Below are 24,749 nucleotides of genomic sequence, written 5' to 3'. Positions count from 1 at the left end.
GAGCTGAATCACTGTGGTTTATTGGTTTATTCTTAAAGCTGTTTCACTGCCTACTTAACCACTTTTAGAACTCGTGTCTTGTTTGTCACAGTGATTGTGTTTGTCAACCTTAGTGCCAATAAAAGGGAAAAAAATTATTTTTCTTTGGAATTGTGACTATTGTGTTAAATAATACAAAACATTTGGCCTATTTACAATAGATTCAGGGATGTAACTTCTACAATCAGAGCAATGGTCAAAAACTGTCTATAACCAGGGGCGCAAATGGCACTGGGGACGGGGGGGACATGTCCCCCCCAGATTTATATTGACCCCATCCGAAATCTAGCATCTAGATTTCGTGTCCCCCCCAGATTAATATTGGTCCCCCTCACTTCAGAATTTCCATCTGCGCCCATGTCTATAACTAGTCAGTATATAATGGAATAACAATAAAACAATAGCAAACAGTATTATATGTGTATGCATCAGTGTACTTCAGTGTAGTACTGTGTATTATAAGCTTCAGTGTGTATTTCATAGGAAAACATTTTGGTAAATAACCCATAACTGAAATTATAGAAGTAGTCGAATGAATGAGTAAAATAAGTGTGTAAAAAAATATCTAGCAGTAAAAAACAACCGACAGATTACGGATGAATCATGCTCCATGTTAATGTTGTCTGTGTAAAAGCAGTCTGAAGAACTGAATGGACTTTATGGACATTATGGTGAAAATCATTCAATATTCAAGTAGTGTGAAACGTGAAGGTTATTGCTGTTGCAGGCCCACACATCCCCAGCAGTGGGTGGTATTACTTAATGTGAAGAAAGTCTCAATACATTTCTGTATTGTGGACCTCACTAACATTTTTATCCTGGTTATGGTCCTGCTTAGGTCATCATAATGCTGTTTATTACTATTATTTAAATGATAAATGTAATAGGTAATGCAGAGAATAAATAAAATAATAGCATTAAAAAACTGCCTTTTAGATATTAATATAAATAAAATTTTTGTGGGAGGTCGATTTCTCAAATTAAATAACTCCTCTTAACACGGTACATTTTATAGATAATTTCTCAGGCTATTTAAACAAGCTTGAAAGAGATGTGGATAATCTAAAATAGAATCGCCTACATGCAGTTGAAACTACATATCCCAGAATGCTTAACACTCAATGCGCTCACATTATTTTGCCATGAGATGCGTTCAGTGTGCAGGAGGCACTGAGGAAACGGACAGATGCGTATTATGGGTGTCTATGCGATGGAAGCCTGTATTGGAAATACCAATAACGGTAAATTGGCATAACATCGAAAACAGAACAGTGAAATATTAACAGAGGAAGTAATTTAGCGAAACCTCAACCAAATTTCTGACACTCCGTTGTAACGTTTATTTTTATTTTTATGACATATATATATATATATTTTTACATTTTTTCGTTCGCTCTTTCCTGTTTTGACAATTCGCCTTCAAGAAGACGAAGCTCGGCGTGGCAATGGGGTGTCGAGCACAGTAACCTGTTACTAAATATATTACACACAACAGGAGCGAATGGGACGTGCATATTTCTAACGCGAGAAATCAGTCTCGGATGGCGAAGACGGGATACAATAGTAACCCGAGAGTCATCTCAATGAAGTTGTCGGATTTTTTAAAAAACGCATTGTGAATTACCGAGTTGTGTCATTTCTTGCCGGCATTTTGATTACAATGTCAAATGAGCGGTCGCCCAATCGCTGATTAAAATTGGATTTGCAGGTCCTGGCGAAAATAAAAAGACTTGGAGCAACTCGAAAAAATGACAGTGCGGTGTCATCATTTGTTCGTCATTTCGTGGACAATTATGTCCCTGTTTGAGGTCGACGTCTCCAAGGCTGAGGTGGAGCGCCCAAGCGCGGCGCTGCTCCGCGTCCCCCTGCGGCAAGGCCCGCAGTCCCCACCGCAGCGCGAAACCTGGCCGGGTCCCCGGAGGGCGGCGCGGAAGCGAAGGGGGACCGGTGGCATTAATTTCGTGGACATGGTCGACAACCTCCGTGGGAAGTCGGGGCAGGGCTACTACGTGGAAATGGCCGTGGGCACACCGCCACAGAAGGTGAGGGTTGTGTCGTTTGACATGTTTGTGTTTTACTTACTTTAACAGTGACGCGAGTGTTATGAAGGCCACACAATTGACGTGTCACATGCTATTCAATTACAATACCAGGATAAAATATAAATATTATCTATTTACTGTCATACGAGTCATATACATTTACTCAGAGTTTGACAGTGACAGTAATTCTGCGGCTTCATACATCACGCCTGGTGTCTTTGCTGTGTGACCGTTGAAGCTGTGAGGAAGGGCTCCGCCCAATACTGGGAATACTGACCAATCAATAGCCTAGCACTGTGATTACTGACCAATCAATAGCCCAGCACTGTGATTACTGACCAATCACTGCAGCTACAGGAGCCTTGGTTCTGCATACACCATTCATTCTTTACAGAGGATTCAGGTGATAGTCTTAATACAAACCCTTAGGGTTTAAATATCTTAAAAGAATGACAAGAGTATCGTAAAAAGCAGTGACATGGAATCATATAATTGAAATAGTGTACGTGATTGCAGTGTGAAGTGGAAATGTGCAGAATGGGGGTTTGTGTGTGTAAGAGAGAGTGTGTATTTGAGTGTATAAATGAGTGTGTGTGTGAGAGAGAGAGAGAGAATATATGTGTGTTTTCATGTACAGTAGATAAGGTTATTAGGGGGCAGGATGCTGGTGTGGGATCAACAGGCAAAAAGGGCAGGAAGCCCGGTCCATCTTTCCATCTTTCTCTTCCTCCCCCCTCCCTTCTTTATTCCTCCCTCTGTCTCTCTCCTCTGCTGGTGTGGAGAGAAAGGGGGAGACATCAGGATGTCTGAGGATGAGAGTGTGGAGAGAGAGCCGGAGAGATGGCCACTCAGCAGGCGTAGGCAGAGGGGAACAGATTGGACAGGAATATTCCTCTCAGTGGAACCCTCTCAGAACTTAAACAAGCTAGCTAAATAGCCATCTACTAAACTGATGTGCTCGGCTGATTAGACAGCTATGCTATACTATAAATATAATTGGAGACCCATAACACTCATACGTGTTTTAATGTTTGAGTGATAATGCACTTGATCATAATGTCCTTTTACAACAAATGCTGGAAACTAATTTAAAAGTCTTGCTGCCTCAATCGGCTGTCTGTGCTTCTTTGTTGTAATAAAAGCTGTGATGTGTTTGTGGGTAATCAGCGCCTGTGAAGGATATGTTGGTGCGTCTGCACAATTTGGTTAAAAGAATGATGCGTTCCCCGGTCACATTTCAAAGATCCTCCACACACTTTTAAAGTGAGGTAGTCCTTATGATGTATGCGGCCAAGAAATATAACCTTCAAAAGTGGCAACCCCGTAAATGAGATGCACTCTCAGCGTCATTTCAGTGTAACCCTCACAGTCCCTTAAAGCTGCATAACACAAATGGATCCTATACAAGTATTCCATGCTTGACTCTATCAGGGTACCCGCGGGTCCTTAAAAAGTCTTAAAATGTCTTAAATTTAGTTTTCCATATTCAAGGCCTAAAATGTCTTAAAATGTCTGGAATTTTATGAGGGGAGGCATTAAATTATTATAAGTGTGTGTTGTTCAGTTGTTCAGGCGCGATGTGAACTTTGCCGAAACTAGCGCTAGGACCATGCAGAAAATAACCGCTCCAGGGTCCTAGTGCTAGATTCCTACCGTTGGAGTATACGGCCTCAACAACGTCAACAATTTTCGAGATTTAAAAATGTGCAGATACCCTGCTCTATGACTATGACTATATGACTATGACTATATGACTATGACTCTAAGACTATGACTCTAAGACTATGACTCTAAGACTATGACTCTATGACTATATGACTATGAGACTCTATGACTCTATGACTCTATGATTCTATGACTATGACCCTATGACTATGACTCTATGACTATATGACTATGACTATATGACTATGGCTATATCACTGACTCCATGACTATATGACTATGACTATATGACTTCATGACTATATGACTTCATGACTATGACTATATGACTATGAATATTATGACTATATGACCAAAATTAACAAGTCTAAAATGTTGTGCAGCATTTGGCTCTCAGTTCCCAGTTCAATATATATATATATATATATATATATGCAGTTTTATTTATCCATCTCTCTTCTCTATCTCTCCATCTCCCTCTTTCTCTCACCCTCATTGTGTATCACATTATGCACAGTCAGTGACTCGAGCAGGTAGGCAGACTGTCTCTGGTAACAGGCAGAAGGACAATCAATAATACATCTCTTTAATTACCACCACAAGGGCAGTCATGCCCTCACAACCTGCCCCCCCACCCCACCACTCCATATTAACCCACCTGTGTTTGTGTTGCAGCTGAATATCCTGGTGGACACAGGCAGCAGTAACTTTGCGGTTGGAGCAGCAGCCCACCCTTTCCTGCGCCGATACTACCGCCGTTCCCTGTGAGTACACCTACACACCCTGACAACACCCTTACACATCCTGACCACACCCTAACATACCCTCACACTCCCTGACCACACCCTAACACACCCTTACACTCCCTGACCACACCCTCACACATCCTGACCACACCCTCACACTCCCTGACCACACCCTTACACTCCCTGACCACACCCTAACACACCCTTACACTCCCTGACCACACCCTCACACATCCTGACCACACCCTCACACTCCCTGACCACACCCTTACACATCCTGACCACACCCCACACTCCCTCACACTCTCTGACCACACCTTCACACATCCTGACCACACTCTTACACTCCCTCACACTCCCTGACCACACCCTTACACATCCTGACCACACCCTCGCACTCTCTGAACACACATCACACTCCTTAACTACAACCTCACACATCAAGACCACACCCTCACATGCCCTCGTGTACACATCTGGAAGGAAAAGATAAGATTTGCAAGACAATATTGCCGCTTCATGCCATAATGTTGATTTTCCTTTTTACCCTAATCAATATCAATACTGTTACCCAGTCACAGGGTAAAACGACTGTGTGTGGGTGTGGTGTGTGTATATCATGGAGTATGGTGTGTATATCATGGTGTATGGTATCACTGATCCTGGTGTGATGTGTTTCTTTAGGTTTGTTGTGGTGTGTGTTGTGAGCCATAGTGTGTTTTGTGTGTCATGGTGTGGGTCATGGTGTGGTGTGTGTCTAAGTTTGTCGTGCTGTGTGTTGTGTGTAATGATGTGGTGTGTAGGAGCCATTTAATTAATTGTCTGTATATTTTGGTGGGCCACTAGGGGGCCATGGGTAATTTAAAGTTGGCTCCAAATACTAGTGGGGAGGAGTGTTTGTAATGTATCGGTCTTGCACTTTGTAAGTCGCTCTGGATAAGAGCGTCTGCTAAATGCCGTAAATGTAAATGTTGAGCGGTAATTGAGAGGAAAAAGATATAATGGCTGTGTTCGAAATAGCCTACTGCATACTGCACGCAGTATATACTGGATACTGCATACTGGTCCTCGTAGTAGTATGCAGTACAGTTTCCAGTATGTGACAAAAGTAAAGAATACTACGGGGTCACGTGAACGTGAGCGTTGTATGATGGGATGCAGTACACCATGAAGATAGCTCTGTTCACATACTGGAATATTTTGTGGAAATAGTATGTCATCCGGGGATGTTTCGTGTACTGGAAAAATTATTTTTATTCGCATACTGCATACTGATTTGGGGCCCAAGCAGTACACCAGTAGTATGTAGTAGGCTATTTTGAATACAATGGAGAATATAAAACTGACAGTCCAGCAAATAAAGTTCTGGGTTCTTTTATTTTAAGAAAGACGAACGAGTCAGACACAGAACGAGTTAGATACAAGAAACATGACCATTTAGTAACATGCTTTTGAAATCCAGCTGAAACATCAAGTCCAAACACTTCCTAAGGAAGACTAAAGAAACGCTGTTTGGCTGGAAATGGATGTGGAAGTGGAGTGGCTGAGTTTATGTGCGAGATAAAGGATATACGCAAAGCCGATGCACGGCTAAGGATTATCTGGAAAGTGGGGAAGGAACAGCTTAGTTTCAATGGAGGCTATAGGAGGCTGTACAGGACGGAGTGATTTGAAGTCCTCAAGGATAAAGACGGTGAAGAAAAGGAAGTCAAAATTAACTGAAGTGTCTAATCTTGAAAGGATCATTCAAGATTTTATGGTTGATAAAGAATATGGAATTGAGGAATTTAACAAATTTCAAATGTTGTGTAATGAGGCAAAATAAGCTCACGAGTGTTTATTGGATTTATTACCTGTTGAAGAAAAGGAAAAATATGAATTGTGGTTTAAAGCAAAATTGCTGAGTATAAACGAGTTCTCTTGTTGCATGACAAAGTGGTTGTTAAAATTGAAAGGTGATTTTGTGGGTGAAAATAACGAAACTGAGGTTTGCCTGAGCTTGGTATGAATGACGAGATCAAGCCAAGTGACAGAATTTCTAATATTGGCACACGGATTTCTAGTAAAAACTAGCAACAAAAGTAGCCACGCCTGTTCACGATCTACGAAGTCGAGCCACTCCTCCATTCTCCATTCTCTTACGCGCAAACAGAATGGAGGAGTGGCTGGACTTTGTGCAATTTGAAGCGGAAAGAGCGGCACATGTTGCTCATGCCACCTCCTTAAAGGAAAAGCATCTTTTGGAGAAACATGCAGATGAATTGAAGAAGAAAAGGGAACAAATGGAACTCCATGCAGATATAGCAGCTTCCACAGATAAACTGGCAGTTTTGAAAACGTATGATGCACCAACTGTGGTAACTGATGGGATGGAGTCCAACTTTGAGAATGGAACAAAATCAAAGGTGACACCTGCATCAGCATCAATCTAAAGAAGCCATCAATAGACATGATTAGGAAAATACCTCTTCATACCTGCAGAAACAAAGGTGTAGCAGCAGTTAGGGGTGGGCGATATAATATCGTTCACAAAAATACCGGTACATTTCTTTATTCGATAGGATTTCGCTATATCGCGACATTATGACGTAAGGACGCAGGTTGTGCGTGCAGCGCGCAAAATAAACATGGCCAACAGCGGAGAGAGCAGCAGTGCTCACACTGTGAATGATTTAGTTCCTAAACGAGGAGCTACATCAGTAGTGTGGAAGTATTTCATGAACAGTTCACGTTCAAAGTTCACAATTTTAATTATGAACTAGTTCAAAGTTCAGTTCATTTTACTTTTTTTCCGTGAGATATTCAAATACTTTTTTCACGATTTGGCTGTTGCGCAATCAAGGGGCGGACACAAATGCGAAGTAGATAGTACAATCTCATTAGATTTTATTTCACATCTTACATCTGCAGACGACACGCGAGTGGACCGCGAATGACGTGGCATGATGAATAGAGAACTAACGCTTAATACACTAGGACAGTGGTTCCCAAACTTTTTCTGCCGTGCCCCCCTTTAGTAGATGAGAATATTTTTGCGCCCCCCCTACACCCCCCCCATATTGACTAGGGATGTGTTGAAAACTTACAAAAACAATAGGTTCACAACTTTGGTCAAACATGAAAAAAATAAACTGCAAGAAACCTTTTAAATGGTTCAAGAATTCTAAATATAATTTAAAATAAATAAGGAGATGAAATAAGAGAAACAGCAATACATATGCGGCTAGTTTGCAAGCGCAGACATCACGCAGAGCACAAAGCATGTAACGGCCAGAAATATGTGTACTGTCTCTTTAAGGGAGCGAGTTGCGTGCGCGTATGGAATATTGTTGTTTTTTTAGCTTTCTGCCGAGTCAGACCACTGCTCTTTATTTCATTTCTGTAAGTAACGCATTAAATGAGATTTGGACAACTCACCAGTTCATGCATGAACAGTGAAGTATTGCTGGAGCCCAGGTTTATTTTGGTCAACCAGCAAATAAACGGACTAAGTGGAATACCACCAGCACGAGTATTAAGGTTGAACTAACTCCGAAAAGCAAGCAATATAAGCATAGAACTAGACTGAATAGATCTGTTTTTATGGATCGGTCACATTGTCACCGATACCCGATCTAGAATTTTTTTCAGATATTAATATCGGAATCGGTGCATCCCTACATGTGCACGTTTTACTTTCAAGCTCCGCGCCCCCCCTGCAATAGCTCCGCGCCCCACCTAGGGGGCGCGCCCCCCACTTTGGGAACCACTGCACTAGGAAATGACAAGGGCACAAAACTAGACCAAACAAGAGTACAACTAATTGTTACATAAACTGACATGAACAAACACACGGGAAGCAAGTAACGGCCAACATGAAGTCTAACAGAATATACATGTATTGCCAGGCACGATATCACGTTAGAGAACACGGAGACCAAACATGAACTGAAAACCTAAAACACTACGAACCTGAAAATGGAACAGAGACTTTCACCATACACAAACACGAAGCTAATCAAAACCACGAATCACAGATAAGGCGTGAATACCGTGCACACCCAACTAGGAAATAAAGAAATGACAATGATCCCCGAAGGTATAGTCTGGACCAGGCCCGTTGACAGTCTTGCTGGGGCCCGGGACAAGAAAGTTTCATGTGCCCCCCCCCCCCCTTCCCCCGGCTTACGTAATTTGAATTTTCTCTGTAGCAGACAATCCTTGACTTAGGTCATATAGTATATAATACAGCCACACATCAAAGCTGTTTCTGACCGCTGACTGGTTTATACTTGACGTGTCGCGAGCGGCGCGAGGGTCCGCGCCGCGAAAATGACATAATCGCAGTGGCACCGAACGTGCGCGAGGGTCTCGATTCGCGATTCGATTCGCGAGGTCGTGCAACTCTCGAATTTTGTAACTTCGCGCGCGCCGCGCTTCAGCGCAATGAACAAAGTCACGTTTGCAGGGTTCATACACCTTTATAAGGTGGAATTCAAGCACTTGTACGTCACTTTAAAGGTCCATTTCAATATTTCCCTGAACGCTAAACTTAATTAAGTTAAATATTTATACATATACTTGAAATAATTTGCTTTTTATTTACATTATTTAATGGTTGTTTATTTTCAAAACGCCCAATCCTAACGTCTTCACGTTCTCTCATTTTTCGTCCTGGAATTACATTTGTTGTGAAACGAAGTAGTACTTTAGCCTAAATTCCAGCACTTTTCAAACCTGGAACACAATGCATTAAAATACATTAAAATTCGACTTTCTTTTCTGCGCTCCAGATTTCTGTATTTACTTTAACTATCCACCACTGTATTTCCTGCTGTTGGGCGGGTACCAGCCAGCTACGGTCGATGCTGGATCAAACCATTTTTCAGTGGGAGGCGGGGGTGTATGCACTTAATGGAAAATATGCAGATAGGTAAAAAACATATATTTTAGCCATTGAGCTTATTTTGAGTACAAAATTTTATATTAATGAAAGATTTCAAGATTATTTAAAATTATAGACTTTAAATAAAAAATAAATTGCTGGGCTCTTTGATGGGCCCCTCTGGCCCTGGGGCCCGGGACAACAGACCCGGTTGTCCCCCCCTGTCGACGGGGCTGGTCTGGACATAGGCTATATATACACACCAACTAGGACAGACCTGGGCAAACCACGGCCCGTGTGCCACATCCGGCCCGTTATGCGTCCCTGTCCGGCCCACGAGAGGCCAATCATAAATGAAACAAATATCTATGTCGTGCGTGCAATACAACTGTGACGCTTTCATTTTGAAAGCGCTACGTTTGTGTTAATTCCGTGTGGACGTACCTGCGTGTGTGTGTGAGCTGTGCGAGAACACTGTAGGTGATCAGCGACAAGTTAAGGCTGCACCTCGCGCGAACCTCTGCAAACGGCGGAAAATTTACGTGACTAATTTTAATTGTGCATTGTGTTCCAGGTTTGAAAAGTGCTGGAATTTAGGCTAAAGTACTTGAAAATGCTTAACTGTATTTCGATTCACAACAAATAGCTGACTGAACAGGGGGTATTCCAGAAAGCGGGTAGGTAAACTCAGAGTTAACGAAAGCTCAGGTTTTCCGTTCCAGAAACCGAGCTTAGAGAGAACCTGAGTCAGCTGGGAAATATTGAAATGGACCTTGAAAGTGCCGTAGAAGTGCTTTAAAGCTAGGTTTAAGCCTGGTTTATACTTGATGCTGCGAGGGTCCGCGCGGCGAAAATGACGTAATTACGGTGGCCTCGCGCGCTGTCGATTCGCGAGGTCGTGCACCTCTCGAATTTTGTAACTTCGCGCGCGCTGCGCTTCAGCACAATGAACAAAGTCATGTTTGCAGGGTTCATACACCTTTACAAGGTGGAATATACGTCACTTTCAAGGTCCATTTCAATATTTCCCAGCACGTTAAACTTAATTAAGTTAAATATTTATACATATATTCGAAATGATCCGAAATAATTCGCTTTTTTATCACATTATTTAATTGTTGTTTATTTTCAAAACGCCCAATCTTAACGTCTTCCCGTTCTCTCATGTTTCGTCCTGGAATTACAAGAGGCTCGTATTTGTTAATGTAATACAAGAAAACTGTTCATTCAGATGGCTATTTGTTGTGAAACAAAGTAGTTACAATTTCAAACATTTTCAAGTATTTAGCCTAAATTCCAGCACTTTTCAAATCTGAAACAAAAAGCAACATTAAAATTGGTCAGGTAAATGTTCCTTCCCCTGTTTTGAGGGGTGTTTCTTTATACCAACACACATCGTTTCGGAGAACACTGCACAGAATGTGACGCAGCAAGTATAAACGCCTCCGCCGTTCGCGGAAGTTTGCGTGAGGTGGTCGGAGCCACTGTGATGACGTCATTATTGTTTGTGTGGCCCTCTGACACAATTCAGGTTTCTCATGTGGCCCCTTGTAAAAATTAATTGCCCACCCCTGAACTAGGAGATAAAGAAACGACAATGATCCCTGAAGGTATAGTCTGGACATATACACACACCAACTAGGAGATAAATGATCCCTGAAGGTATAGTCTGGACATATACACACCAACTAGGAGATAAAGAAACGACAATGATCCCTCATGGTATAGTCTGGACATAGGCAATACACACACACACACACACTTGTAAAACTAAGACGAGCTAACACGGAACAGCTGAAACAGAGGGGCGTAACAAGAACAAGGAAAACATAAAAACGACGAGACTAAAAGGGGGCGGAGCCAGACGTGACAAGTACAAGCTAGAAATCACTATACGTTCTTATACGTGCTATGCCTACCCCGCTCTGCTGCAATTCATCACGGGTAACGTCGTGCGGAAGCCAGTATGTTATTAACTAGCCAGTATGTTAACTATTCTCATGCGGACACTACGTTGCCCACAATGCATTGCGCACACAACGTCAAAACCATTTCTGTCTGGTGATGCATGATTTAAGCGGCACCAGCGAGAATACAGGAGGGAGGAAATTTTCTCTCGTTGCGTTTCAAAAGAGAAAACAGATGTCACTCAGTTTTCAATGGAAACAAATTCCAACATTCATTTACAGTGATGTCTACCGTTCATGACACATAATGTGAACTAATTCACGTTCAAGTTATTAAAAAATGTGTTTCGTTCAGTTCAACGTTTACGAAAAAATGAGCGTGTTCAATGAACGCGTTCTTTTGAACTCGCACAACACTGTGAATAGTGAATTTACTTGAGTTTCTCTTTTAACAACTTCCGCCCTGTCCTGCCTCTCCTTCGCGCAACTCATTTGGGACGTAGATTTGACTTATTACTGCCTCTTTGTTATTACCTTTTGGGAAGAAAAAATATCGAGATATATATCGTATATCGCCATTCAGCTAAAAAATATCGAGATATTATTTTTGCTCCATATCGCCCAGCCTTAGCAGCAGTATGAAGCACATAACGTACCCAGTGGAAATTCTGAATGTCTAGTATATGAAACGGCTGCACAGAGACCACAAACCCAAGTTAATTCTGAAAAGCAAAGGTTCATCCAGGAGCAAATGTGATACATGTCCATTCTCCCAGTCCAGATAAAGTGCAAAAAAGGGAATACAGTCATATAGACCTATGCATTCTTGGATCCAGGTAGTACATCTACCTTTTGTGCAGAAAGCCTATTGACAAAGTTTAAGAATATGGAAGAAAGACCCAGACTACTGCTACCCAGACTACTGCAGGGTAGCCTCGCGAGGCTAGTGACAGAATTCTGTTTGGAGCGGCACATAAATGCTTTAAAAAAATAAAAATTGAAAACTGAAAATACGGGAAAATAAAAATACGGGACGTCGCCGGGACAGAGCGGTAAAATACGGGACTGTCCCGGCCAAAACGGGACACTTGACAGGTATGACTATGTGGCGAATGGTTTGGATATTTCTAGTTTACAAGATAATCGGTTTCATGAACATCCTGAGGTCTATTCTCAGAAAACAATGCCCGTGTACAAAGACAACCTAATCAAAAGAGATGAGATGTCAAAATGGCCTTATCTGGATGGTGTTTACATTCCTAATGTTCAAGCAGGTGTGGAATTATTGATTGGTACCAATGCTGCTAAGTTGCTTGAGCCATGGGAAGTAGTAAACAGCCAAGGGGAAGGACCCTATGCAGTAAGGACCCTATTAGGGTGGACTATTAATGGATAGTTTGGAGAACATTATGATGGGAAGCATAAAGAAGTTAATCCAGTTGTCCCTGTAAGTAGAATCTCTGTGGAAACATTGGAACAATTATTAAAAGCTCAATATGAGCATTATTTTAATGAAACGGTGTCAAGACAAAGAGGAAATGTGTAGAGAGGACCAAAAATTCAAGGACAAAATAGATAACTCTGTAAAGCTTGAAGCTGGGCATTATGTTTTGGACTTGCCATTCAAACAGGATAATGTCAGTATGCCAAACCATCTGTATAGCCAAGGAGCGTATTATAGGATTAAGGAGAAAGTTTGAGAAGCACTAAAAGTTCCATAATGAATATGTTCAGATGGCAAGATTTGCTGTGTACCCCATCATGGGGTATACCATCCTCGAAAAGGAAACACAGAGTTGTTCTTGATTGTGGAGTTCAATAACAAAATGCATCTTTGGAATCAACTTTTACAAGGTGCAAACCTTACAAGTTCCTTGTTAGGAGTTCTTTTACGGTTCAGACAAGAACCTATTGCAGTCATGGCTAATGTCAAACGTATGTTCCATCAAGTCATAGCAGCAGAACAACATAGAGATTTCCTTTGGTTCTTGTGGTGGCCTAATGGCAATTTGAACAAGGATATTGCAGAATATCGGATGACTGTTCATTTGTTTGGGGCAGTGTCATCACCAAGCTGTGCCCTTAGAAAGACATCGGAAAATAATATTTCTGAAAAAAAAAATTCTGATGCCAGTGAACTGGGCTCTGGCACGGTTCCAGTAAAGGTGGAAAAATTGATAACCAGCAAGAGATGGTTTGTCACGTTGTGGGGGGGCCCCCTACCGGCCGCCCCCGGTTACAGCGGCAGCGGTCCTGTTTTTGGTCACGTGATGTTCGTCCCTCAGGTGGGCGGGACCCGTGATCCGTCTCACCTGAGGGTCGTTTGTTCGTCTATATACGTCTTGTCTTTGTACCAGTTGACTGCTGGTTATTATTTCCTTAATCTGGAACCATGCATGGGATTTTGGTTTGCACACTTTCTATTAAACCATCCTATTTCCCTGAGACTTGGCGTGATCGCTTCCTTTTCAGTTGCTCACACCTGCCCGTCACATGGTTAAATGGCCCAGACTTTCTGTGAGGAACAAAATGGCCAAATTATGTGGTGGATTTTAACATGAATACAGAGGATCTTAAAAAAGGAACTTGCAACAAACACCATGATGGTGGAGAGCAAGTCCAACAGAACGATTTATTACATACTTCTCAGAATGGAAAAGATTAAAGACGGTAACTGCATGGGTGCTAAAGGTAAAGCACACTAAAGAGAATAAAGCAAGAAAAGAAAAGAATTGTTGAAGTGGGCGAACACTTATAATGTAGACCAGGAAATTATGAAAGTTTAGGCTGCAATAGGAAGACAAATCTTGACCATTGATGACCTCTTGGAAGCAGAGCAAGCCATTGTCCTTTTTTCTCAGAAAGAAAAGTTCAACAATGAGATTAATGCATTATCTTCTGGAAAATGAGAGGCAACAAAGGATAGTACCATCTTAAGACTTGGAGGAAGCTTGTGTAAGGAAACAATGCCTGTGGACATTAAACATCCTATTATTTTATCCAAGGATCAACATGTCTCTAAACTCATTTTAAAGTATATTCATGATCAGGCAGAACATAGCGGAAGAAATTATATGCTGACTGAATTCCATGAAAAATACTGGATAACTCGCGCTAATGGAGCAGCCAGGAAGATTTTAGCAAGTTGTGTTTTTTGTAGGAAAAAATGGCAGACTTAGCTTTACGTCTATATAGACGTACGTTGTACACTACAACGTACATACACACACACAGACGATAACGGACAACGGACGTGCCCGTTATTGTCTGTGTGTGTGTGTGTATGTACGTTGTAGTGTTTTGTTTTAATAACGACGCGGACGTGTGAGAGTGTGCCGTGGTGTGTGTTTCGCTGGTGGTGTTCGTGTGTGTATGTAGTCGGGTCCACCGGTGCGTGCCGCACGCTAGACCGCATTAGACGCGAGGGTCTCTCGGTGCCTTTTGCCTCGCTCACCCGATATCCCGTGGTGACGGGGGTGAGCGACTGCGAGCCCGAGAGACGCGTCGCTGTGGGCGTGACGCGCAAGCCGCTCGCGTATAGCTCTCTCTCTCTCAAGATCTGCGGATCCCGTGGGGAAAACGGTGAGAGAGAGAGAGAGCTGGAGTAGGCGCGTCGCGCTCCGCAGAGCGCGCGCATCGGTGGGTCCTGTCCGTTTGTTTGTGTTCTGTCTTTGCGTGTTCGTTTTGTCCTAGAGTGTAGCGTGCTTTGTTTTATGTAATTCCTCTCTTGCACCCCTCTTCACTGTGTGTGGGGAGGGGCCCATTAGAGGTCCCGTGCCACTGGATGTGGCACGGAGGGCACCTTGGGTGCGTATATGTTAAATGTTGTCTGTGTTTTTTGTTTTGTTGTTCCCCGGAGGGGCCCCCCCTAAATATGTTTTTGGGGGGGAGCTATGGGGTTCCTGAGCCACGACATGTGGCTCAGAAGGCACTGCTCCATCAGGAGACCTGACCGGTTGGGAGGGACCCCTGAGCAAAGAGGAGCCCCTGTACCCCTTTGTAGGCGGAGGATGCCTGGGGTGTAAGGACAGGGTGTCTCCTCATGCCAAGAAGGGGTCCCTTCCCCCCTGTGTAAAAGGGGGGTCAGTGGTCGGAGCAGTGCGCGTTTTGTGTTATGTGTTGTCTGTGTGCGTGTGTGTGTGAGTGATGTGTTGCAGGTCGCTCCTGGTGGTGGACTGCGGTACTCCCGGACCTAGTGGGGTCTCCAGGAGGAGACCCTCTCCTTCGAGCTCGGGGTGACCAGCGTGTCCCTGTTGCGGATTGCCAGGGCCCTGGTCTCTGGCGCTCCTGGGTTGGGTGGAGGAGTCCACCTTGAGATGAGGGGCCCCGGGGAGGGGTTCACTCCCCAGGAGTCTGGGGTGACCCCTAGCGAAAGGGCAGGGGTCAGCTCCGAGCGAGGAGGTAGGTTCGGGAGGTGTTTGTGGAAGCCGTGGCCACACCCCAGTGTGGCGGCCTGCACACATCCACACCTGTGACGTGTGTTGGGCCATGTGCTCCCGGTCCGCACACAGCGGTGGGGCTTAAGCGGCCTAAGGCTGGTTAGGGCGCGAGGGCCCTGTGACCGACCGGGGCGTGGTTATCGTCTTTTTGACGGCCCGGTCGGTCCAGGGTCCCGCCCAGGAGGCGAGCTAACCTATGTGTTTTATATTTTCAGCTCCAGGACTGCAGGGAACGGGTCCCTGCCTTGTCTGCGTCCTGTGACGAGGAGCTTATGTGTTTTGTGTTTTGTGTTTCAGCTCAGGACGGCAGGGAACGGGTCCCTGTCTTGATTGTTGTGTTTTGTGTGCTGCCGCTGTAAACCGCAAATCCGGAGGGGAGTGCGGCTTTGGTGGGGGGGTCTGTCACGTTGTGGGTGGGCCCCTACCGGTCGCCCCCGGTTACAGCGGCAGCGGTCCTGTTTTTGGTCACGTGATGTTCGTCCCTCAGGTGGGCGGGACCCGTGATCTGTCTCACCTGAGGGTCGTTTGTTCGTCTATATACGTCTTGTCTTTGTACCAGTTGACTGCTGGTTATTATTTCCTTAATCTGGAACCATGCACGGGTTTTTGGTTTGCACACTTTCTATTAAACCATCCTATTTCCCTGAGACTTGGCGTGATCGCTTCCTTTTCAGTTGCTCACACCTGCCCGTCACATGGTTAAATGGCCCAGACTTTCTGTGAGGAACAAAATGGCCAAATTATGTGGTGGATTTTAACATGAATACAGAGGATCTTAAAAAAGGAACTTGCAACAAACACCATGATGGTGGAGAGCAAGTCCAACAGAATGATTTATTACATACTTCTCAGAATGGAAAAGATTAAAGACGGTAACTGCATGGGTGCTAAAGGTAAAGCACACTTTAAGAGAATTAAGCAAGAAAAGAAAAGAATTGTTGAAGTGGGCGAACACTTATAATGTAGACCAGGAAATTATGAAAGTTTAGGCTGCAATAGGAAGACAAATCTTGACCATTGATGACCTCTTGGAAGCAGAGCAAGCCATTGTCTTTTTTTCTCAGAAAGAAAAGTTCAACAATGAGATTAATGCATTATCTTCTGGAAAATGAGAGGCAACAAAGGATAGTACCATCTTAAGACTTGGAGGAAGCTTGTGTAAGGAAACAATGCCTGTGGACATTAAACATCCTATTATTTTATCCAAGGATCAACATGTCTCTAAACTCATTTTAAAGTATATTCATGATCAGGCAGAACATAGCGGAAGAAATTATATGCTGACTGAATTCCATGAAAAATACTGGATAACTCGCGCTAATGGAGCAGCCAGGAAGATTTTAGCAAGTTGTGTTTTTTATAGGAAAAAATGGCAGATTTAGCTTTTGAAAGACCAACACCTGATCTTCCTCCATTCAGTAATGTTGGGATTGATTACTTTGGGCTTTTGGAAGTCAAAAGAGGACGCAGGGTAGTAAAACGCTATGGAGTAATTTTTACTTGTATGGCCAGTAGAGCCATTAATTTTGAAATTTCATACTCTTTAGACACAGATGCATGCATTAATGCTATACGCAGGTTCATTTGTAGAAGAGGACAGGTCTCTCATCTGAGATCAGATAATGGAACCAACTTTGTTGGGGCAAAACGAGAGTTGGCAGAAGCAGTTACTAAGGAATGTGTAAAGTGTTGCATGATCTACAGAATGCTAATGTTGATCTGTAAGCATAATCAGATTCTGTAATACTAAATACTGGCTCCTTAAATTACATTTTTGAATTGACTTTTTGGCACCATTAGCAATTAGGCCTAACTAGAAAGAGGTAATTTAAAGTTGGTCCAAATACTAGTAGGGAAGAAGGAAATAGGCAAATTGAGAGATAAGATATACACTATGGAGAAAATAAAACCGAAAATTCATTAAAATGAACCAGATACAAGAAACCTGACCATTTAGTAGTAACATAGTAAAATATACTTAGGTTTTAAATCCAGCTGAAACATAGTGTGTGTGTTAAGGTTTGTCGTGTTGTGTGTTTTGAGTCATGGTGTGTATGGGACATGGTGTGGTGTGTGTCTATGTTTGTCGTGGGTTATGATGGGGCGTGTGTCATTGTGTGTTGTTCCTTCTGGTGCGTGTGCAGTGTGTGGTGGTCATTTTGGTAACTATATTCATGGGACGTGTGACTGTTTACCATTGATGTCATTGCTCAGGACTTATTTCTGAGTGAAGGTCATTGCATGTAATGATACAGAGCCAGGTGTAGTGTAACGTAATGTTACAGAGCCAGGTGTAGTCTAGTGTAATGTTACAGTGCCAGGTGTAGTGTAATGTTACAGAGCCAGGTGTAGTGAATTTCAGCACACATTCATCTCTTAGAGCTGGCTGTTGCCTTACAGTCCTGTAAAAATAAAAAAAATCAGTTAACCACATGTGTTTCTTCAGATCCACGTCCTACAGGGACCTGGGGGCGAGAGTGTATGTGCCGTACACCCAGGGCCGCTGGGAGGGGCAGCTGGGGACGGACGTGGTGTCAGTACCTCATGGGCCCAGAGCATCTCTGAGGGCCAACATCGCCGCCATCACTGAGTCTGATCGCTTCTTCATTAATGGTTCTAACTGGGAGGGCATCCTCGGCCTGGCCTACGCCGAGATCGCAAGGGTGGGTTCTGCACGCACGTGTGTGTGTGTGTGTGTGTGTGTGTGTGTGTGTGTGTGTGTGTGTGTGTGTGTGTGTGTGTGTGTGTGTGTGCGTGTGTGAGAGATTTTTCAGGACTGAACAGATTTTCTTTCATCTAGATGGATACACAAAGTTACACATCTCTGTTTAGTTTTCAAATCTAAAATCTTTCTACAAATAGGTTTCCTTTATAGTAGAAATGTAGACTAAATAATAAATCATATACAAATTGCCTACAACTGGAATGACTTGAAATAGAAATTATTTTTTCATATAATAATTTCTTCTTTCATTCTTTCATTATTTAATGTTTTACACATAAAATCAGAAACAATGAACTAAAATTATGATCCCATGTTAATTCGGTCCATCTCTGTTAAACAAAGTGTGCAGCAAACGCGCATCATGAACGCATCGTGAACGCATCGTGAACATATCGTGAACATATCGTGAACGCATCGTGAACATATCGTGAACATATCGTGAACGCATCGTGAACGCACCCTTCAGCCACCGAATAAGTAACCAAACGAACCGGAAGCTGTGAATAAGTAACTGCAGCGTCGTAGTGCAGTTCCGGGTGCTGTGAAACGAGTAAGAACATAACACTGAAAAAAAATCTCTTAGAATGTAGCTTGTCGCCTCTAAGCACTTATCAGATTTTCATCAGTAATTAAGTGACTACACATGCATGTTGAGGTTGTGTAGGGCTGTGCTGACTGAATGACGGAATTTTCTGCCTAAATGAATATATGTTTTGGTGTTGTTCTTCTCTCTCTCTCTCATGCGCTGCTCTGCTCTCTTGTTCTTCTCTCATGTTCTTGTCTTCTTCTCTTTCCTCTCAGCCTGATGAGAGTTTGGAGCCCTTCTTTGACTCTCTGGTGCGACAGACCAATGTGCCCAACCTGTTCTCCCTGCAGCTCTGCGGAGCCGGATTCACGCAGAACTACAGTCTGGGCAGTGCCACAGTGGGGGGCAGTATGGTACGAGGGCATCATCTACCACACACACGTCTACCACACACACTCAAAACTGAGATGTGTAAATAAGTATGTGGTTGAAGCTCAATGTCAAGCCTACATATAATACAATTGTGACAGATTATTGGTGGGATGGACCCTTCCCTGTTCGTGGGGGAGGTGTGGTACACGCCCATTCGTCGACAGTGGTATTATGAGGTCGTTATCGTGCGCATCGAAGTCAACGGACAAGATCTCAATATGGACTGCAAAGAGGTATGAAAAAATGGAAGCTTTCCAATTCTTTCTATAAGCAGTAGCACAAAAATGCTGAATATGAAAATAACCTCAGATTGCCTCTGATTAGAATTTTCATTTGCATAATGCCAATTGCAGCTTTTACTTTCATTTTACTGCCATTGAGAAGAGTTCAGTCAAAAATCCTGGTGTTGAATAACAACAAATTGCTATTCAACAAATTGTTATTCAACACCTGCATTTTTGACTGAATATTTGTTGTCTCCTCTTATTATTGTAAATAATCTTATTGTTGTAAAATAATAATTTTGTTCTGTTTTGTCTGAAACCTCTAAGGAGCTGTCAGCTTCATAATTAAAGTGTAAAAATTACTAAATAACACGTCTCTCTCTCTCTCTCTCTCTCTCTCTCTCTCTCTCTGTCTCACCTTCTTGGCTGTCTCTCTCTGGCAGTATAACTATGATAAGAGTATTGTTGACAGTGGCACCACCAACCTGCGGCTCCCTCGTAAGGTCTTTCAGGCAGCTGTGACGGCCATAGAGGCAGCGTCGTCGGTCAGTTGCTGTTCCTCTTCAACTCTTCGATCTCTCAGCAGTCTGGGACAAGGAGGAACCACAGTGTGATTCCTTCTGCTCAGCTACAGACAGAGGCTGTGTTCGAAATAGCCTACTACATACTACTGGCGTATTGCTTTGGCCTCAGTATGGTGTATGCAGTATGCAGTATGCGAATAAAAAGAATGTTTCCAGTACGCGAAACATCCCCGCATGACATACTACTTCCGCAAGTAGGGGGGTGGCGAATGTAAATTGTTATGGGGGGGGTGTAAAATGGACACAAATTAAGTATTATATCGCGATCGATCGATCGCCAGTGGTTGGCGCCAGAGCAAACTAGTAACTCATTGAATCATAGATATGGATCAGAGGTAAATAAACTAGATTTTTTTCGGCGTGAGAAATTGGATGTGTGGCGTGAGAGCGTGTGAAAACGGTCAAATGCGTGTGTCTCACGCTCATTCCGTGAGAGTTGGCAACCCTGCAGTATGCAGTATGTAGTAGGCTATTTCGAACACAGTCAGAGTTTTGTCAGTGGTTAACTAGTCACTATGCCAATGACGAGGCACGGTGAGGGTTAACTAGTCACTAGTTAACCCTCGCCGTGCATTGTCATTGGTTAACCCTCGCCCTATCGTGTAGCAGTAGTTAGCATTGTCCTGCGTGCAGGTCGGGCTGCCGTGTGATGGAGTGTTTTTAGCCATCTGGCCTCACCTATTGGAGTGTCAGGATTGATACAACAATAAAATACCCGTCTGTGGTTAATACTGGCAAACCTAACTGCTTATGTGTCATTTCTCCCACCTTCCCTCTCTGGTGCAGACGGAGCAGTTTCCGTCGGGGTTCTGGCTGGGCGAGCAGCTGGTGTGCTGGCAGGCTGGTACCACCCCCTGGCACATCTTCCCCGTCATCTCACTCTACCTGATGAGTGAGAACCGCAACCAGTCCTTCCGCATCTCCATCCTGCCCCAGGTGTGTGTGTGTGTGTGTGTGTGTGTGTGTGTGTGTGTGTTAGCACGCTAAGCTAACATTCGTGCTAATGTCCGCGGCTGCCTCCCTGTGTTCCTGCAGCAGTACCTGCGTCCTGTGGAGGACGTGGCCTCAGCTCAGGAAGACTGCTACAAGTTTGCGGTGTCTCAGTCCAGCACGGGCACCGTGATGGGTGCTGTCATCATGGAGGGCTTCTACGTCGTCTTTGACCGCCAACACAAGCGGATTGGATTTGCTGTCAGCACCTGTCATGGTAGGAAAGATCACAAAAACAAATGTTCTATAATTTGCTCTGACACTGTAAATTTCACATTGTATAATAATAATAATAATAATAATAATAATAATAATAAATCCATTAATTTTATAAAGCACAGAACAAAAGGTTGCTTTAGAAAAATGTGGACGCAGCACCACTAAACAGATCATTAAACAGTCTGAACGAAGGGCCAGCCAGGACAGACACTGATCTTAAACTATGAGAAGGTGTATATCATTTAATGATATCACACAGGTTAACAGGACTCAGTCCATGAAGTGATTTAAATGTTAAAACTACGATGTTATATTGGATTTATCTATATATGGGTAACCAGTGAAGCTCTTCGACTACTTGTGTAACATGCTCAAATGTATTACACCCTTGTGGTTGCATTCTGGATGAGCTGCACGAGCCACTTGGTTTTGGGTGAAAGGCCGTTAGTTACAAATGTTGAGTAATGGAGGGAGGAGGGAAAGGAATAGAGGGTTTAAAGCTAGATTAGGGTTTAAAGAGATATACATGAGTGTCATTATCATAGCACTGACATTTTAGTAACTTTAATGTCCCCAAGAGGGAGAACACGGATAATAAACAGAAGAGGCCATAGAACATGAGGGACGCCCTGTCTGGCATGCTTTATGGGCAATCTCGGATGACTCCCCATATGGATATAATAATGTTATTAATTAGATTCACGTGCTATTGAACTTTTTTTGTTTTATTAGTTTCTATAAGGGCATTAGGCAGAAGGGCTATTAGATTTGCTTGTTTTTTTCCTGTCTTTGTAAGACATTTTTTGTTCTTTATCCTGACATTATCCTTTTTTTTGCAGTTGAAAAGCACTATATAAATCTCATGTACTATTATTATTTATTGGATAAATATATTTACCAAATGAATTAGTATAAATGTAAATTTATACTACTAATACTGTTTATTTTCCTGTTTTAAAAAAACATAATTAGCATTCTTTATCGTGTAATATTTGTTTTCAGCATTAGATAAGCCCATGATAAATGACAAACTCCTTCAGGGTATGTAGCAGCAGAACCCATCTGCCCTAGTTAGGTGGCCCAACTAGTGTGTGTGTGTGTGTGTGTTTAACCTCTCTCCCTAGTCCATGACGAGTTCCGCACAGCCTCGGTGGAGGGCCCGTTCCACGGCCTGGAGCTGGAGGACTGTGCCTACAACCTTCCCCAGACGGACGAGTCCACACTCATGACCATCGCCTACATCATGGCAGGCATCTGCGCCCTGTTCATGCTGCCGCTCTGTCTCATGGTGTGCCAGTGGCGCTTTGCTCACTGTCTGCGCTCCCTGGGTGCTGGCGACTTCGCCGATGATTTGTCTCTCCTCAAGTGAGCTTCCCTATATGGCGATAATGGAAGAGGCCGCTGACTTGGTAGCCAAAAGTGGGACCACGCCAAGTGTGGGATGTGGGGGTGGGGCAGTAATGGGGTAGTGTATATAGACGTATGGATCTACATATCACATTGGACTGTGCTGGACTAGGGGAGAGTTTATAGCCCTGTATGTGATGATGGTTCTGAGGCTTCCCAAGTGTGTAATGTTTGTCCGGGGGGGCGGGTCTGAGCACTATTACGATGTCATATCCTTTACTAATAATGGGACCTTTAGCTAAAGACCATGTATAATTGCTGAATAACTGTTTTAACTTCCAACTTTTTGTGATTTACAAACAATACCAGCCTCTGAAAAGCAAGTAAAATTACTAACTACACGGACAACTTGCAGTTATTGATCTATGAAAGCTTAAAAGATCCTGAAGGGTGTTCCTTTATTTTAGAAGACTGTTTATGGAAGTGTCTGATCTATGTATCTCAACACTTATTGGCTTTGATATCTCTTTGAATGTGAAGCTGAGTAGTAAAGGCTTGATATGTGGCTTACATGGGAATACACACACACACACTCTCTCTCACACACACATACACACTTACATACACACACTTACATGCACACAGACACAAATGCATGCACACACACGCACACATGCTATCCTGATCACATTAATGATCACATTAATAACTCACTACTGCTGCACTATCAGAGACTTCATATTATTTTACACACACATGCATTCAACTGTCTCTTAATTCACTTGTGAGCCACTACAGACTGAACACTGAGAACCTGGAGTCTCAGTCTTGTTAAATTTTGCTTGGTGGCTGGTAGAGAGGACGGCACACACATTAGATGGCCATACCATATGATTATAAGGAGATTGTTTTTATTATAGTCAAAATATAACATGCCTGGTTTAGATTATAATGTGAATATTGCCAACTTTATCAGCAGCACCTGGACTTTCACCTGGTTTAACCCAAGGGCTTTTCTTTGTCTGTTTTGGTTTTTAACAAAAGCCCAATTTAATGAGCATCTCTAATGTTTCCTGTTCATACTCATTGTTTTTCACATACCAAAAAATAAGCCACTTATTGTCTCTTGATTGTCAAACAGTTTTTTGCCTTTTTATATTTACTCAAAGCACTATTCAACATGCACTGAAAACAGACCAAACCTGCCTGTTCTGTAAGCTTTGTTAACATAACTACACAAGGGTGACAGCTGTGAAATCTTCACTGCATGCTGTGAGGATTCTGTAGCTTTTCAATGTGTCTTAAATGTCATCAAATTCCTCATGCAGCTGCCCTGATGATGGAGTCTGTGAAGGTGGAATAAACACCCAACACTATACAGTACAGAACTGTGAACAATGCGTCATTGCCTGCAGAATTATGGATTTTAATTGCCGTTTGGACATGTGGAGAGACGCTTTGTATCTGGAGAGGTACATGTATCTCGTACATGTTAACAGCACATCAGAAACTGTAGCGTCATCAGAAACTGTAGCGTCGTCACAAACGGGACAAATTACTGGCCATTAAAAACTGCTGCGTCAAATGGCTGTTGCATCGATTTTTGTCTTTGCATCCTTGTTGGCACAACAGCACCCCCTGCAGGGAGCGGTGCAATATTGTGCAAAATTAAACAGTGGAAAGGGACACTTGCGAACCACCTGAAAATGCAGACAAGCACTCCTATTTTGTTCATCTCAAACTTGTGTTCTCATTGAATTCTTAGATATAATGTCCTTATAGTGTCCGTAGATGTTGTGTCCTTCTTGGATATATTGTCCTTAGATATAATGTCCTTCTTGAACATAGTGTCCTTGAACATCTCAGTTTTATTTTTCTCCTTGTCCTTATTTAATGTAATCTGTGAGTCTGAAGAGAAAGTGGATAGACATTCTGTAGTGAATAAGTCCACTGGATTACACACTTCCCATCCATATCACACACTTGAGTTCTCATTTCTG

General features: G+C 43.0%; 1 protein-coding gene across 1 annotated transcript; it reads left to right on the top strand.

The window, feature by feature from the left end:
* The first annotated feature begins 1,195 nt into the window (after nucleotides 1-1,195).
* Nucleotides 1,196-23,150, top strand: bace1 (beta-secretase 1). Its single transcript, XM_076982183.1, has 9 exons — nucleotides 1,196-2,081; nucleotides 4,422-4,510; nucleotides 18,149-18,365; nucleotides 19,229-19,366; nucleotides 19,484-19,618; nucleotides 20,053-20,154; nucleotides 20,980-21,129; nucleotides 21,229-21,400; nucleotides 22,527-23,150. The coding sequence occupies exons 1-9, from the start codon at nucleotides 1,788-1,790 to the stop codon at nucleotides 22,769-22,771; spliced, it is 1,542 nt and encodes a 513-aa protein (XP_076838298.1). The 5' UTR covers nucleotides 1,196-1,787; the 3' UTR covers nucleotides 22,772-23,150.
* Nucleotides 23,151-24,749: the final 1,599 nt, after the last annotated feature.

The sequence above is a fragment of the Brachyhypopomus gauderio genome, chromosome 19 (genome assembly GCF_052324685.1).
Source record: "Brachyhypopomus gauderio isolate BG-103 chromosome 19, BGAUD_0.2, whole genome shotgun sequence".
NCBI lineage: Eukaryota > Metazoa > Chordata > Actinopteri > Gymnotiformes > Hypopomidae > Brachyhypopomus > Brachyhypopomus gauderio.
Note: the sequence above shows the minus strand (reverse complement) of the source record. Positions and strands in the feature narration are given on the sequence as shown.

Coding starts and splice junctions, on each gene's coding strand:
- bace1 (XM_076982183.1), top strand. CDS start 1,788: ATGACAGTGCGGTGTCATCATTTGTTCGTCATTTCGTGGACAATTATG. Junction 2,082..4,421: donor TGGGCACACCGCCACAGAAG/GTGAGGGTTGTG, acceptor TTTGTGTTGCAG/CTGAATATCCTGGTGGACAC. Junction 18,366..19,228: donor CCTACGCCGAGATCGCAAGG/GTGGGTTCTGCA, acceptor CTTTCCTCTCAG/CCTGATGAGAGTTTGGAGCC.